This window comes from Geotrypetes seraphini, chromosome 2 (assembly GCF_902459505.1).
Source record: "Geotrypetes seraphini chromosome 2, aGeoSer1.1, whole genome shotgun sequence".
NCBI lineage: Eukaryota > Metazoa > Chordata > Amphibia > Gymnophiona > Dermophiidae > Geotrypetes > Geotrypetes seraphini.
Genome location: NC_047085.1, coordinates 477,472,111 through 477,486,743, shown reverse-complemented (window position 1 = coordinate 477,486,743; position 14,633 = coordinate 477,472,111). Strand labels below are relative to the sequence as shown.

The window sequence follows — 14,633 nt, the reverse complement described above, 5'->3', positions numbered from 1 at the left end:
ACTGTACGACAACCTCCTAGCCACAACTCTACAACCTACTGACCATGACCACAGACTACAAAACCTTCAAGAAAGAAATAAAAACCCTTCTATTCAAAAAACACATAAAACCGAACTAACACAATCAGAAATGTCCCGAGCATCGCCTGCACCTACTACATTTGAACTTCTGATATCATGACAACTCAGATGTAATCCTTAGCAACTCAAAAAAATGTACAAACTACTCCCTAAATACTGCTAATCTCCGGACAATCCATTTATAATCCGCCTTGAACCGCAAGGTAATGGCGGAATAGAAATCCCTAATGTAATGTACTTATTTAATACTCGGGCACATCTCTTGCCTGCAACTTCTAGCCTTGGCTATCTGATGTTTGCAGACTTCCACTCCACTTCATTTTTCAGGTTGTTAGACCTCTCATTGGACTAAGAATTGTCTACAGGTGGTACAAGAGCTTTAAAGACCACTTAGGTCACTGTTTGGCTTCTGAGAGTAGTCTACTACATTAAAATAAAACATATTGCATAGAGTTCTGCACAATACCGTAACATACATGTACTGGGTTCTTTGGCCATGCTAATTGTGCTTAGCTGCAAATTTCCTTTGGTTTCAGGTTTGCAAACAGTCTGGTGTACTACGGGCTGAGTCTCAACGTGGGGAGCTTTGGTCTCGATATCTATCTTACGCAACTTGTGTTTGGTGTGGTGGAAGTGCTGGCTCGTGTGGAGGCAATATTCATATTGGGGAGATACAGCCGAAAGAAGTGTCAAGCAGCTTGCCTTTTGCTGAGTGGAATAGCATGTTTGGCAATAACTGTGATTCCAAAAGGTACTTTCTTATTGACTTGCGTGTCATTGACTTGTTGTCCTTAAATGTCATTGATATCTCTGGCTGAAGGCTGGATAAATCTCCTCTCCAAACAGGAGCTCATGCCAATAACAAAATAGTGCTCCTTTATTTAAGATATTTGTAGGTATTTCCAAACTTTTCCAAGGCCCATACAGAGGATACTAATTAAATAACACAAGTATATTATAGTAACAGAATGTATGAAGCTGGAAATGGACAAATTGATCTACCCAGTCCCATAGAATTCATGGATACAATAGGAGCTGAAATTCTAGGAGCTGGATTGTCAAGAGCAGACCTGAGTAAGAGATTAAGGACTGTTCTAGGCGCATCAGTTCCAGGAATAGGAGGATAAATCAACTTGAAAGCAAGTATTTCCAAGCAGTGGTGTACCTAGTGTATTTGACCCCCAAGGCCGATCATTTTTTTAACACCCCCCCTTCCTCTAAAAAAATTATTTTTTTAGTAATAATCCACGAGCCACACAACAAGAGTGCACCTAGGAAAAGGCAGCATCTTAAACACCGCAGTGAACACTTAGAACATCAATATACCCATTGTAAAACTAAACAAGCCAGATTGATCCTGCACTGCAGAAAACCATTTCCTTTTCATACATACAACACAGATCCTTGTCCAGTATGGAATAAGTAGTCACAAACTAAAAATAGAAATATATAGACAAATGTTCATCTGAACCACCAAAAAGCCAGATCCTGCATACAATGCAACACCACAAAAACAGTGACATATGTCCACTAATACTGTGCAAAATATAAAGATAGCAGATGTAAATTTAAAAAATCTGACAAATAACAATCACCACTTTACAAATTAACAAATAGAAATCAAACAAAAAATGGAAAAAAAGAGAAAATACAATTTTATTGGACTAATCCATTTTTCAATTAGCTTTCAGAGGGCAAAACCTACTTTTTCAGGTCAGTACAATATACTGCTGTTACGGTGTCCTGACCTGAGGAAGGGAGTTTTGGTCTCCAAAAGTTAGTAAAATATATTAAAATTAGTCCAATAAAAAGATAACCTTATTTCCATTTTTTATTTATAGATGTTTGTCAATACAGCTACAATACTATTATATTCTAAAGTAGATAAAAATCTTTATTATCTTTTGTCGTTTCTGCTTTAATCATCTTTCCATCCAGCATGTGTTCTCTCTCTCCCTTTCATGCAGCATCTTCCCTCTCTCTGCCCCTTCCATCCAGTCTCTTTTTTTTCTCTGTCCCTTCATCCACTATTCACTCCCTCTCTCTCCCTTCCATCCATTGTCCGCTCCCTTTCTCTACCATCCACTCTCCCCCTTCCATATGTCATCTTTGCTCTTTCTATGTCCCTTCCATCATATGTGTCTGAAAGAGGGAGGGCACAGGGGCCATGGCCTCTTTAGAAATTGGCGGTCAGAAGAGTCAGTTATGGCTCTACTCCCCCACCCACCTCCTTTCGGCTGCTTTAATTTTAAATCTGTGGGCAGTCGCCATACAGTATTGCTGTAGAATGAAGACTTCCATGGCAGGCCTGCTTGTTGATGCTGTGTGGCGGCTGCCCGAAGATTTAAAATTACAGCGACCGGGGAATGTAGATGAAGTTGTCATGCCTCAGGATCCTGCTGGGACTAGGGTGGAGCTTTATGGCCCCTCAAACAAAAAAGTGTTCCGCTGCCTATGCCTTCCGTAAACTGTCTATCCTGTGTACTTTCTTTCCTTTGTACATGATTCATTTCAACTTCACCCCCTCTCCATTTTTCTCTGTCTCCACCCCGTTCCCTATGCTCTGGCATCTCTCTTCTCATTTCCTTCCTACCCCACTCCACGGTCTGGCATCTGTCTTCTTCCCTTCCCTCCCCCCGTGCCTTTGCCATCTCTCTCCTCTCCTTCCATCTCCCCTCCTCCTCCATACTCTGGTATTTCCTCCCCTTCCTTCTCTCCTGCCAGGTACTTGTGGCTTGGATTGACCTCCGTGAAGACTGGATAGATGGAACATTGGTCTGACCCAGTAAAGCTATTCTTATGAAACCTCCTTTCCCCCTGGTCTGGCATATATCTCCTTCACTCCTTCTCCCCAAGCCCTGGCATCTCTCTCCTCTCCTTTCCTTCCATGCTCTGACATCTTCTCTCCTTCCTTACCCTCCCTCCCTCCTTTTCCCATGGTCTGGCATCTGTCTCCTTCCCTTCCCCTATTCCCCCCATGGTCTACTATCTCCCTTCCTTCCTTTCCTTCCCTCTCTCCAGCAGGCAAAAGGGGTGGTAAACAATTGGGTACAGTAGGCTTTGGGTGAGCTTTGTGAGATGTGTTCCTGGGACCTTTTATGTGAAGTTCACTGCAGTGCCCTACTGCTCTATTGGGATGGCTGTGTGGCCAGGCTACTAATGCTAGCCTCTCCTATGCCCAAATGGCTGGCTTTTGTATGTTTTTCATCTGAACTTTTTTTTTTTTAATGGCTCAAAAAGATAGACACATTGAGGACATATCTAGGAAGTGGCCATTTTTCAAAACAAAATGACATTTTTCTGTTTTGAAATTGGTCATGCTCACTACTAAATTTTTGGACATTTCCCACAAAACGTCTGAACTTGAATTTAGATGTCATATTGAAAATGCCCCTTTAGATCAACTCACCCTTATCCCTCTGTTTAGTCTCACCTTCAAAAGTTTTAGCAGACAGATGAGGCAAGATTTCCCTTGACCAAATCTATATTGGGTTTGCTCCCATTATCTATACATTCATTAATTTTGTTCTCTAATAGTTCCTACCATTTTGCCCAACACTGTCATGCTCACTAATCTGTAATATCCCAGATCTCCCCTGGAGCCCTTTAAGAAAAGTTATGTTAGCCATGCTCCAGTCATGGGGAGGTAGAGTGATGGCAGTCAGGCCAGTGGAGATTTGTTTTCAAGATCAAGATACAGGATGGGTGTGAATTTGAAGATCAGAATGCCATATGGTATATGTAGTAATCACTAGGTTGGGAGGAGGGTTGACTTGGCACTGGACCAATAGAAGGTTGATTTGAATACCAGGGTGCTCCAGGAGGTAGGTAGACGATTTATGACGGATACAAGGGTGCTTAGGATTAGCTAGCTAAACTGAACTGATGGTCAGCAGAAGACTCAACCGACTGAGTGCACTATTAGTACTGATAGCGCACTCGTAGTCAGCTGAGTCTTCTTCTGACCATTGGAACACCTCTGAGACTTCCCACATTTTACTTGCTTAGAATACCAAGAGATGCAAGCACTTGGTATTTTTGCAACAATATTGAACACTTCTTGAATATATCAAAATAGACTGAAGTTTCCTGATGCAGAGTTGGATTATTTGGAACATGAAATTCATGTTAGGATGATGCTGAGAACTTCATTTGCAGCGACCAAGCAGATAAGTGTATTTTGAAAAAAAAAAAAAACCCACTTTGAATTCTATTTAAAGTAATGACTGACTTTTTTGATACATTGGGAAAATATTCTATTAAGCTCCTTTTGAGATGTTCTTTTTTGAAAGCACTGGCTGGTTATGATTTTGGGACTGATAATTCGACTTTGCAAGTGATTGATGCTGGTTTCTACTATTCTGTCATTCAAGGTCCTCATAAAATTATGTAAAAAATTGTGAAGTTGATGGCTGCTATTTCGATAATGCTTACTGAGCCTTTAAGATGATTGTAGAACATTACACTGGAGCTCTCTATATCTGTAGAGACATCTTCTTTAATAGCTATGTTGATGTGTACTCTGTAAAGTGAAATACAGTCGATTGGGTCACTGTTCATTTGCTTTTGTGCTGTTTCTGTTCCAGATTTGCCAGTGGTGACTACGGTGCTTGCTGTCATTGGGAAGCTTTCCATTGCCTGCTCGTTTTCCATTTCCTATGTGTATACAGCAGAATTATTTCCCACTGTTGTTAGGTACCAGTGTTTGCATTCGAACTATGTTTTATGTAGACATTGTGGAGTAAATTTCATGAACAGCTTAAGCTTGTAGAACTGCATTTTATGCACCCAGGTAGGCGCTTATGAAATAGCTCACTGTATGTCTGTGAAAAAGCAGGTACAGAAAAATCATAAGAACATAAGTATAGCCTCACTGGGTCAGACCAATGGTCTGTCAAGCCCAGTAGCCCATTCTCACAGTGGCCAATCCAGGTCACTAGTACCTGGCCAAAACCCAAGGAGTAGCAACATTCCATGCTACCGCTGTTGTATGGCGAGTGCCAATTATTTTCAATGAGAGTATAGAAAAAGATGTTGGTTTGAGGATCTTACCCCCTCTTTTACAAAGCTGCGCAGCAACAGCCCCGAAGCCCTTTAAATTTCTATGGGCTTCAGGGCTGTTACCACGCGGCTTTGTTAAAGAGGGGGTTAGTGTTCTAGATCAGTGGTTCCCAACCCTGTCCTGGAGGACCGCCAGGCCAGTCAGATTTTCAGGATAGCCCTAATGAATATGCATGGAGCAGATTTGCATGCCTGGCACCTCAATTATATGCAGATCTCTCTCATGCATATTCATTAGGGCTAGCCTGAAAACCCGATTGGCCTGGGGTCCTCCAGGATAGGGTTGGGAACCACTGTTCTAGATCAGTCATTCTCAACCCTGACCTGGAGGACCACCAGCCAGTCAGGTTTTCAGGATAGCCCTAATGAATATACATGGAGCAGATTTGCATGTCTCTCACTTCCATTCTATGTAAAACTTTCTCATGCATATTCATTAGGGCTAGTCTGAAAACCTGATTGGCTTGGTGGTCCTCCAGGACAGGGTTGGGAACCACTGTTCTAGATGGTTCATGTGGGATAATTAATTTATCTATAAATGCTGGTTCATTGGTTTTTATGTGTTTTAAATGTTATCAAAGTGAATTTATATGTTAATCTATGGGGGATAGGGAGCCAATGTGCTTTTATCAACAACGGAGTGATGTGGTCGTAGTTCTTAGATCCTGTGATAACCTTAATAGCGGTATTTTGAATGAGTTGACGCCACCAAATCTCTTTCTGTAATATACCCATATATAAAGAATTGCAGTAGTCAATTATCGCCATTACAAGTGAATGAATCAGTATATTTAACGACAGTGGTTCCAGGATACTTGATAGTGATCTAATCATTTGTAAAAGCAGTTTCTAACAGAACCTAACTAACCAGCAGCAGTCTACCTGCTTCCCAGCTGACAGCTTTAAAACTTGCCCCTGGCCATTTTTACTGTCCGAAAGACTAAAAGAAAAATGTAGCCACAACTCCAATTGAACTGTGACTGCATTCCAGCTCTGCTTCCTCGTACTCAGAACTGCAGGAGGCACGAGAGCTGCTTGACTTCTGTGGTCTGTCCTGCTATTTTTTGTCTGCTGGTTTGAACAATGTACGGTGAAGGGATTTTTGCCTATGATAGATGGTATGAAGCAGAGCTAGAGGATCTCAGCTCACTTCATTAGGCACATTAAAAATGACTGTGTGGCTTCTGAGGCTTTTTTCCTTCACCTAGGTCAGGGGTAGGCAATTCCAGTCCTCGAGGGTCGGAGCCAGGTCAGGTTTTCAGGATATCCACAATGAATATGTATGAGATGGATTTGCATGCACTGCCTCCTTGAGATGCAGATCTATCTCATGCATATTTATTGTGGATATCCTGAAAACCTGACCTGGCTCCGGCTCTTGACCTGACCTAGGTTGTGTCTGTGATTATTAGTACATATATACCAGTTTACTGGAATGTGGTTTATTGTGTCTTATATCTTTATAAAATTGCCCTTGACAAGGTGCAGAAATCACAACTAAAATGAACCTGTTGATATTTATATCTTCTCAGGAGATGTACCGGGTGAGACAACAAAAAAGTAACCCCTAGAGGGTTTGTTTGGGTTTTTCTTGCTGTTTTCTCAGCAACCGCTTGGAATTTCAATGTGAAATTTGACAGCCTTATCTGTTTTTACTATCTACATTTATGTGCTGAGTAGAATGAAATTACCTGTAAATATGGCAAATTTACAGACTTTTTAGTGTGATGACCCAGCAATTTTCATACATTCAAAAATGTTGTAAAACTACCTTTATTTGGAAAAATGGAGTACCAGCTTACTGTTATTGATATCACAGTGGCATAAGACTTTTGTCTGGGGAGCAATGTTGGAGGATATCGCAAGCTCCATTCCATACCGCAAACAATTCCCAAACTCAAGGAAATGCTGCAGATGGCCTGCCACAGGGACAAGACTTTTAAGAACTCCCCAAAGTGATTAAAGGCTTGTGTTAAAACCGGGGGTGGACACTTTGAGCATTCACAGTGATGGTGACGTTCTGACATTGCCGGAGAATATGGGAAAATCAGTTAGCATAGCAAGGTTTAAAAAAGGTTTGGATAATTTCCTAACAGAGAAGTCCATAAGCCATTATAGAAATGGCTTGGGGGAAAATCCACTTATTCCTAGGATATGCAGCATAAAATCTGCTTACTACTCGGGGATCTAGCTAGGTACTTGGGACATGGGTTGGAAACAGAATACCGGGCTTGATGGACCTTTGGTCTGTCCCAGTAAGGCAATTCTTTTGTTTTTATGTTCAATATAGAAAAAACATATAAAAAAAGAAAATGTTAGGAAAAATGTGCAGCTTTGTTATACAGTACTACAGTAGTGTCCTCATATAATTTATACTAGCGTCTTTAATATAGAAAGCTAAAATCTGAGCTGTGGTTCTCTAAATATTTATACCCAATGTGTTGGTTTCTCCCCAGGCAGAATGGAGTGGGGCTGAGTTCAGTGTCTGCTCGATTCAGTGGCATCATTGCTCCTCTGGTCAGCCTCTTGCGAGTTTATCACTCTGCTATTCCTATGGCGATATATGGAAGTTCTCCGGTTGTTGCTGCCGCCCTTTGCTTTCTGCTCCCAGAAACATACAACAAGGAACTTCAAGACCGCACTGATGAGGCTGGCGTAATACAAAGGTGAACCAAATGATGACATGCCAATCAGTTTAATTCTGCTGTCAAGCTTCCTAATCTACGTTTAGTGTAAAGATGGCATGCTTATGTGACAGAAGAACCAGACTGGGCCATTTATAAAGCACTCGCCTGTGGGGATTCCCAAACTCAATGCTAAGGGAGTGCTATGCTTGAGTGTTGTATAGGTTGTATTTTACTCAAGTACAGCTTCATAAGATCGGGGGGTATTGAGTTCCCATTATGCCTTAAATGTGGCAGTGCCCCTAATACCTTTTTGCACTCCTTTTGGGACTGCTGGCACACTCAAGCTTTTTTGGCGGCGGTGGTCTGATACTTACAGAGGCTTCTGGGGTGCGCGCTAGAGGGTACAGTAGAACAATTGGTGCTTGATCTTCCTGACACTTATGGAGGACTGTCCAGAGGTGTTTTAAGATGTCTCATAGCTCATAAGTGCATATTACACGTGTGGACTTCCTCACACCCATCATCTTTCTGGAAATGGAGGTCCCAGCTTCAAACCCTGGCTATGTGGGAGGTAGAGGGCCATGCCAAGCGTAGATGCTAGTTTTTGCTCACTTGGGATTCTTACCTGGCTTCCTTGAACCCACGAGGCCATAATCGTCTTGTGAAGATGCTGGGTTAATGTTATGCTGTAAACCAGGGGTGTCCAGCCTGTGGCCCTGTGAAGTATTTTGTGCGGCCCCGGTCGAGGGCGATGCAGTGTTTTCCTTGGCTGCCCCCAGGTGTTTACTGTCTTGCCGGCTCCCTCCTCTGCCTTGCTGCAGCGTTTGCGCGGCCCCAGAAACATTTTTTTCGGCCAATGCGGCCCAGGGAAGTGAAAAGGCTGGACACCCCTGCTGTAAACCATTACTACATACTGTGGAAATTATTTTGGGAAACAATAACCTGGTGGGGAGGACGGGATTACTTGATAGTTCCCTTCCGGGGACTATAAGAACCAAGGTCCCTGGAGGGTTTCAGTTTTGAAGTTATGGGGTTGGTTTATATGGAGGGGAGGAATTTGTCTATTTACCATGTCTGTTTTTATAGTTTTTTTATTTTTTAAACTGTTTTTCCCTTTACCTTTGGCTTTATCATTGTAAACCGCTTTGGTTTAACATTTTCTGTTCATTGCGATATATCAAATAAAAATAACTGCAACTGTAACTGATATCATAATATTCAAAATACCGATGACTCGAGACTTCTTATTTCTGATTCTGTTTTTTGCTGTATTACAAGCTTTACTCCTTCAATATCATCAATAAAAATTGTTTGCAAATAAAGAACTCGCCCACGTTACATAGCAACATCAAAGCAGAAAAACAAAGAGCTGAGGCAAAAATTATAATTAATCACTTAACACTCGAACATAATGAACTTTTACAAATAAGGTCCTTTCCTCTTAAAATACAGTACAGTTCTTTGTAAGAGTAAACTGTATCTTAAGGGGAAAGGGCATATATGATTTTTAATGGATCAGATCATAGGATCTCTTATAACATGCAGCCATATTGTATTGCTGTGGTGTGTTTTGGCAACAATTGCATCAATCCCCTGAGACTGGTCATTTGGATCGAAACGCTCCACGAACAATTGGTTGAGCGTTGGGAGTGAGGAAAGTTTTTGCAACGCTGGAACAAAGATGTGCCTATAAGCTTACCCCCTCTTTTAGGAAACTGTGACAGCAGTTTCTAGCGTGGGGAGCCGCGTTGAATGGCCCGCGCTGCTCCCGGCGCTCATAGAAACTCAGTAAGCGGCGTCAGGAGCAGCGTGGGCCATTCAGCGCAGCTCCCCGCACTAGAAACTGCTATCGCAGTTTCATAAAAGGAGGCCTTAAGGGTTGGCATTGCAAAAAAAAATATTTTAAAAACGTTTTGGTACAGTCCACATATGTCAAGAAGTTGAAAATATTGATAACATTATAGATTTTTGTCTAAGTTGTTTAGCTTTGTTGCATGGAAGTGGGGTGGACAGATGATTGATTGATATGTCACAATATAAGATGGGGATCTGGAATAAACTGTGATACAAGAGATCCTACGATACAACATTAAAATTCATATGATGTTCTTCCCCCCTTAAGATACAGTTTACTAGTACAGATAATTTTGAGTGTTAATAATAATAATAATTATTATTATCATAAAATGTATTTATAACCCACAATACATTACAGTTCAGTGCGGTTTACATAAAGAGAAACTGCCAACACAGTAGAATACATACATAAGCATATATAATACATAACTGAAATTTCATTGGACAAATTTATCAAATTAAGTGATCAATTAAAATTTTTGCCTCAACCCTTCGTTTTCTGCTTTGATGATGCTTAAGTGGCAGAACACCACAATATACCTTCCCTTGCAGTGTCATGCACAACTAACAAAAGGAATGTAGCCCAATAGTGGTAGATCCTCAGGAACAGAAGGGAAGTATAAAAACATGAATCTAGGAATGAGCCTTCATCTTTCTCCGTTAAAGGGGGCCAGCAGAGAGTAAGGAAGGGGACTTTCTTTCATCCTCCCCAAGAGGAGTCAAGTGAGGAGGAGAAAGATAGTCCTGAGAGTTGGTTTCTCACCCTACAGCCCATCGGGACCCAAGAGGCTAAGGAGTGTAGGCAGAGCTGGGATTTATCTACTTGGTGACAATTTTCAGTCTGCTGGGTAAGCGTCAGGATTACTTCCAGTGACCAGGAAAAGTCAGGATATTCAATGCCAGTGCTTGTATTAAGTCCAGCATTGAATATCTGAGTTAGATTCAGTTTGCAGTGGTCAGTGCCTTTGGGCTGGTGTTGGGTTCTACCAAGGATCCTCAGCATACCTTTCTTCAATTGCATGATCTCTGCTCTTTTTTTCTTCTCCCATTGAACTATTCATTCAAAGCATTGGATGGCTAGCACTATTTGTTCTTTCCAATCTATGAGCATCCAGATATTGGTGTATCAGCTGGGCTAGCTGATCTCCTTTTTCTTCTCCCAAAATTGTTTGATCACTACCTAAGGCCTTAGTACCACCTAGCAAATTGAACAGGATTTTCTTCCCTTGAGCATGAAACTGAGTGAGATATTGACTCCCTCAGCAGGGAGAAATTCATCCCTCCAGCTATTAACACAAGAACTGCTGGCTAGTAAAAAGCAACAGCCACCAACCCAGAGGCAATCTGTGTTCTATGCAAAACCTAGAGTATGGTGGCTGACTTCTCCTCTCCAAGTTCTTCTCTGACTATAATTTTACCCGGAATCTTCATAGGTCACTGTAGTAAACACAGGATTGTACCACTGAGGCCATTCCTGTGGGGAAGCCACCTAGGAGCCAACTTTTCAAAATTATTGAGGATGCTATACCCAGTGGAAATGACCTCTCCCCAAACACAGTGAAGGAGTTTGTTCAATATTGGGGGTGCTATACCAAGAATACCAAAAAAATAAAATTAATTAAATGTTTAATTTATTAAGTTCTTTAATTCAATTCATATGCTAAAAACTAACAAAATTTATTTCATCTACATTTAAAATATATAATAACCAGTAATACAAAGTGCAAAGTGCTACTAATGGCAAAATCATAGGCTGGGAACTCTCAGCTGGAGATCTGTATCGAAAGTAATTTCAGTACTTATATCTTCAACCTCTCTGATGATGGACTCAGCTGAAACTCAGCTGGAGTTGGAGGCTGATGTTGATTGAGCAATATAACTAACTAAAACTAGAAAACAATAAGGATTAAGAAGAGAGAACCTCAGAACTGATTAGACATTTCTTATTGGATCATGAATATAAGGAACAACTGGCTTGGTCAAGTCTATGGATTACAACTCAAGGAGATATTGGGACTTTAATTGACTCATCATCAAGTTAAGTGAGCTTTATTGGATCTGAATGGCTTCAATACTTAACATCATTAAGAGCCTTGAAGATTGATTGATGAACTCTACTTAAAAGCTTTAGAAGATAGTACCTGTAGCTTTTCCCAGCCTATGATTTTGCTATTAATAGCACTTTGCACTTTCTATTACTTGTTATTGTAGATTTTAAATCTTTATCTTTATTTAAATATTTGATTAAATGCTTATCCAGCAGTACAAAGCGTTGAACAAAATTTAAAATTACAGAAAGACAGACGTCTGCAATATTAAGCATATATGTATTAAACTAGTCTTATAGCCCGTTACATTAACGGGTGCTAGAATATATGTGTGTGTGTCTGTCTTTATTTCTTTCTCTCTCTCTCCTTAGCCGCTTTCTGTATTTCTGTCTTTCTTTCTGTCTTTCTTTTTCCTTGGCTGTCCACAACCATCCCGCACCCCTCCTGACCCGACTCCCGCTGTCTTTCTTTCTGTCTGTCTCTGTCCCTGGCCCCCTTTGTCTGTTTGTCTTTCTGTATATGTCCCTGGCCCTGTGTCTTTCTTCTTTTCTTTCTGTCTCCCTTCCTCCCTCTGTCTGTCTGTCAAAAGCAGCATTCCCTCCCCCTCTATTTCCCTCCCCCCACAACAGTTCCCTGTGCACCTGCCCCTGTGTCTTTCTTCTTGTCTTTCTGTCTCCCTTCCTCCCTCTGTCTGTGCAAAGCAGCATTCCCTCCCCCTTCCATTTCCCTCCCCCCACACCAGTTCCCTGTACAGCAGCATTAGCGTTTCCTCTACCCTCTTTCCCTTCCCACAGTGGCGACTACAAACGCGGGTCCGAGTCATTTGCCGCCGCCCCCCCCCTTCCGTTCCCGCGGGCTCGACTGGCGATTTAAGCAGCGTGTGCATCAGTGTTCACACGCTGCTTCGGGTCCTTCTACTGCCCTGATTTACTCAGGCACGTCCGGAGCAAATCAGGGCAGTAGGAGGGCCCGAAGCAGCGTGTGAAGACTGATGCATACGCTGCTTAAATCGCCAGTCATGCCCGCGGGAATGAAAGGGGGGGGCGGCGGCAAATGAGTCGGGTCCCGGGCAGCGGAAAGTTGCTGGGCTCCGCAGGCCTCCCCACCCCACCATCCTAACGTCAAACTGATACCTGAGGCCGGCCACCACGGCCACCACCATCACCACTTCCGCAGCTCGCTTGCGCTTCGGCCGGTAGTTGGAGAGCAGGGAAGCTTTTGTGATGCAGCAGGACGGACCAGAAGCCGCGTATGCGCACTTCCTATGTGTCGCTACAGCTCACGGAAAAGCGGCACACACTTAGGAACTGCGCATGCGCGGCCTAGCATTTTATTATATTAGATTATTAGACAAGCCAGGACTAAACAAACAAACTCTTTTGTTAGTTTTTAGGATATGAATTGAATTAAAGAAATTAATAAATTAAACATTTAATTAATTTTATGTTTTGGTATTCTTGGTATAGCATTTTAATGAATTGAATATCAGTAATTGATTATATTTACCCTACTCTGTATAGTTCAATATTGGGGGTGCTCAATTACCCATTTGCTATGGCCATAGCAAATACTTAAATCCATACGTTATACTTTCCAACTGCATAAGAGGAGCTTAGTAATAAGGGATCCACAGGGCCTGTTAAATAAAATGATTTTTTTTTCCAGTTTAGTTTAAAACATTTTATTGAAGGAATCAAATAAATATACAATAATACAATATAATAAAATATTCATTACAATTAAATAAAATTATTTTAATGATAATTTCTACATGTATTTTCCCATTTGCATACATGTTGTTTGCCAAAAATAATTAACTTAGTTAAATGTAAAGCACTGTATATTTTAAAGACCAATTGGTTTCTATGTGGAAAACATGTTTCAATCAAGTGAAATCTTTCTGTTACTAGTTTCAGTTTCTTTTCTCTCATATGCTTTCCTGTTTTTCATTTTACTTTTTCTGTAGGTCTGATGGTTATCTAATGGGAAGAAATACAGAACGGAAAGAAGACCTAGCCGCAGAACACATAAAGAGCACTTTCTTTTAAGAACTGACGGAGATAGAACAAAATCTAACATGCAGCTAATAAAAAAAAACTATAATGCAAGTGATCATTTCAGACACAAATCAGGACTGTTAGGGTTCAATGTTTGAACATTCCCTTCTTCCCCAACTAGGATATCATCTATGGCAGGGGTGGGCGGAATCCAGTTGGGTTTTCAGGATTTCCCCACTGAATATGCATTGAAAGCAGTGCAAGCAAATAGATCTCATGCATATTCATTGGGGAAATCCTGAAAACCCGACTGGATTCCAGCCCTCAAGGACTGGAGTTGCCCACCCCCGATCTATGGTATATCCGAGCTCTGAATAGAATGGGCAGTTATGATCTCTCTCCTACTCGCCCCTTTCTGAAAGTTGACAAATTACTCATTGGTGACAACAAAAGGCTGCAGTTTAATTTAGAAATTAAAGTGAAACAACTCTTGGGCCGTAGCAAGGATTTGCCTGTATTGGGTTGTGGTGGGGGTGCTGTAACATCAGGATCAGGGCAGTTGGCATCAATGCCATCCTACTGTGTGTCTTTGGAGCTGTTCCATTTTTGGGTGCTGGGTATGACTAGGCTTTCCTTCAGATGGGGTGTACTCTGGCAGCATCTGGGCATATGACTGGGTCTACTGCCCCCTAATACATTGAGGGTCTAGAGGTCATCGTCAAGTCGTGTTTGCAGTAGAGAGTGGGGAAGATAGAACTAGAGCAGACAAGATAGAGAGACAGAGTGCGACTATAGGGGGATTTGGGGGGTTTTTTTTGCTTTTTTTTTGTGGTAGCTCAAAGTCAGTTAAAAGCATAGTGCATATTTTTTTGTCCCTGAAGGGCTTATAACACAATTTTGTACCTGGAACGCCTCAGTGAGATTTAAACCCGATTCTGATCGTTTAATTTTATTTGAGGTTT

General features: G+C 41.5%; 1 protein-coding gene across 1 annotated transcript in view; it reads left to right on the top strand.

The window, feature by feature from the left end:
* The window catches only part of LOC117354349 (solute carrier family 22 member 13-like), a 39,052-nt gene extending 24,471 nt beyond the window's left edge, over nucleotides 1-14,581 (top strand). The window contains exons 7-10 of the mRNA XM_033931725.1: nucleotides 618-832; nucleotides 4,668-4,776; nucleotides 7,599-7,808; nucleotides 13,641-14,581. Coding sequence (XP_033787616.1) covers nucleotides 618-832; nucleotides 4,668-4,776; nucleotides 7,599-7,808; nucleotides 13,641-13,722 — 616 coding nt within the window. The 3' untranslated portion in view covers nucleotides 13,723-14,581. The remainder of the gene's footprint in view (nucleotides 1-617; nucleotides 833-4,667; nucleotides 4,777-7,598; nucleotides 7,809-13,640) is intronic.
* The last annotated feature ends 52 nt before the right edge of the window (nucleotides 14,582-14,633 follow it).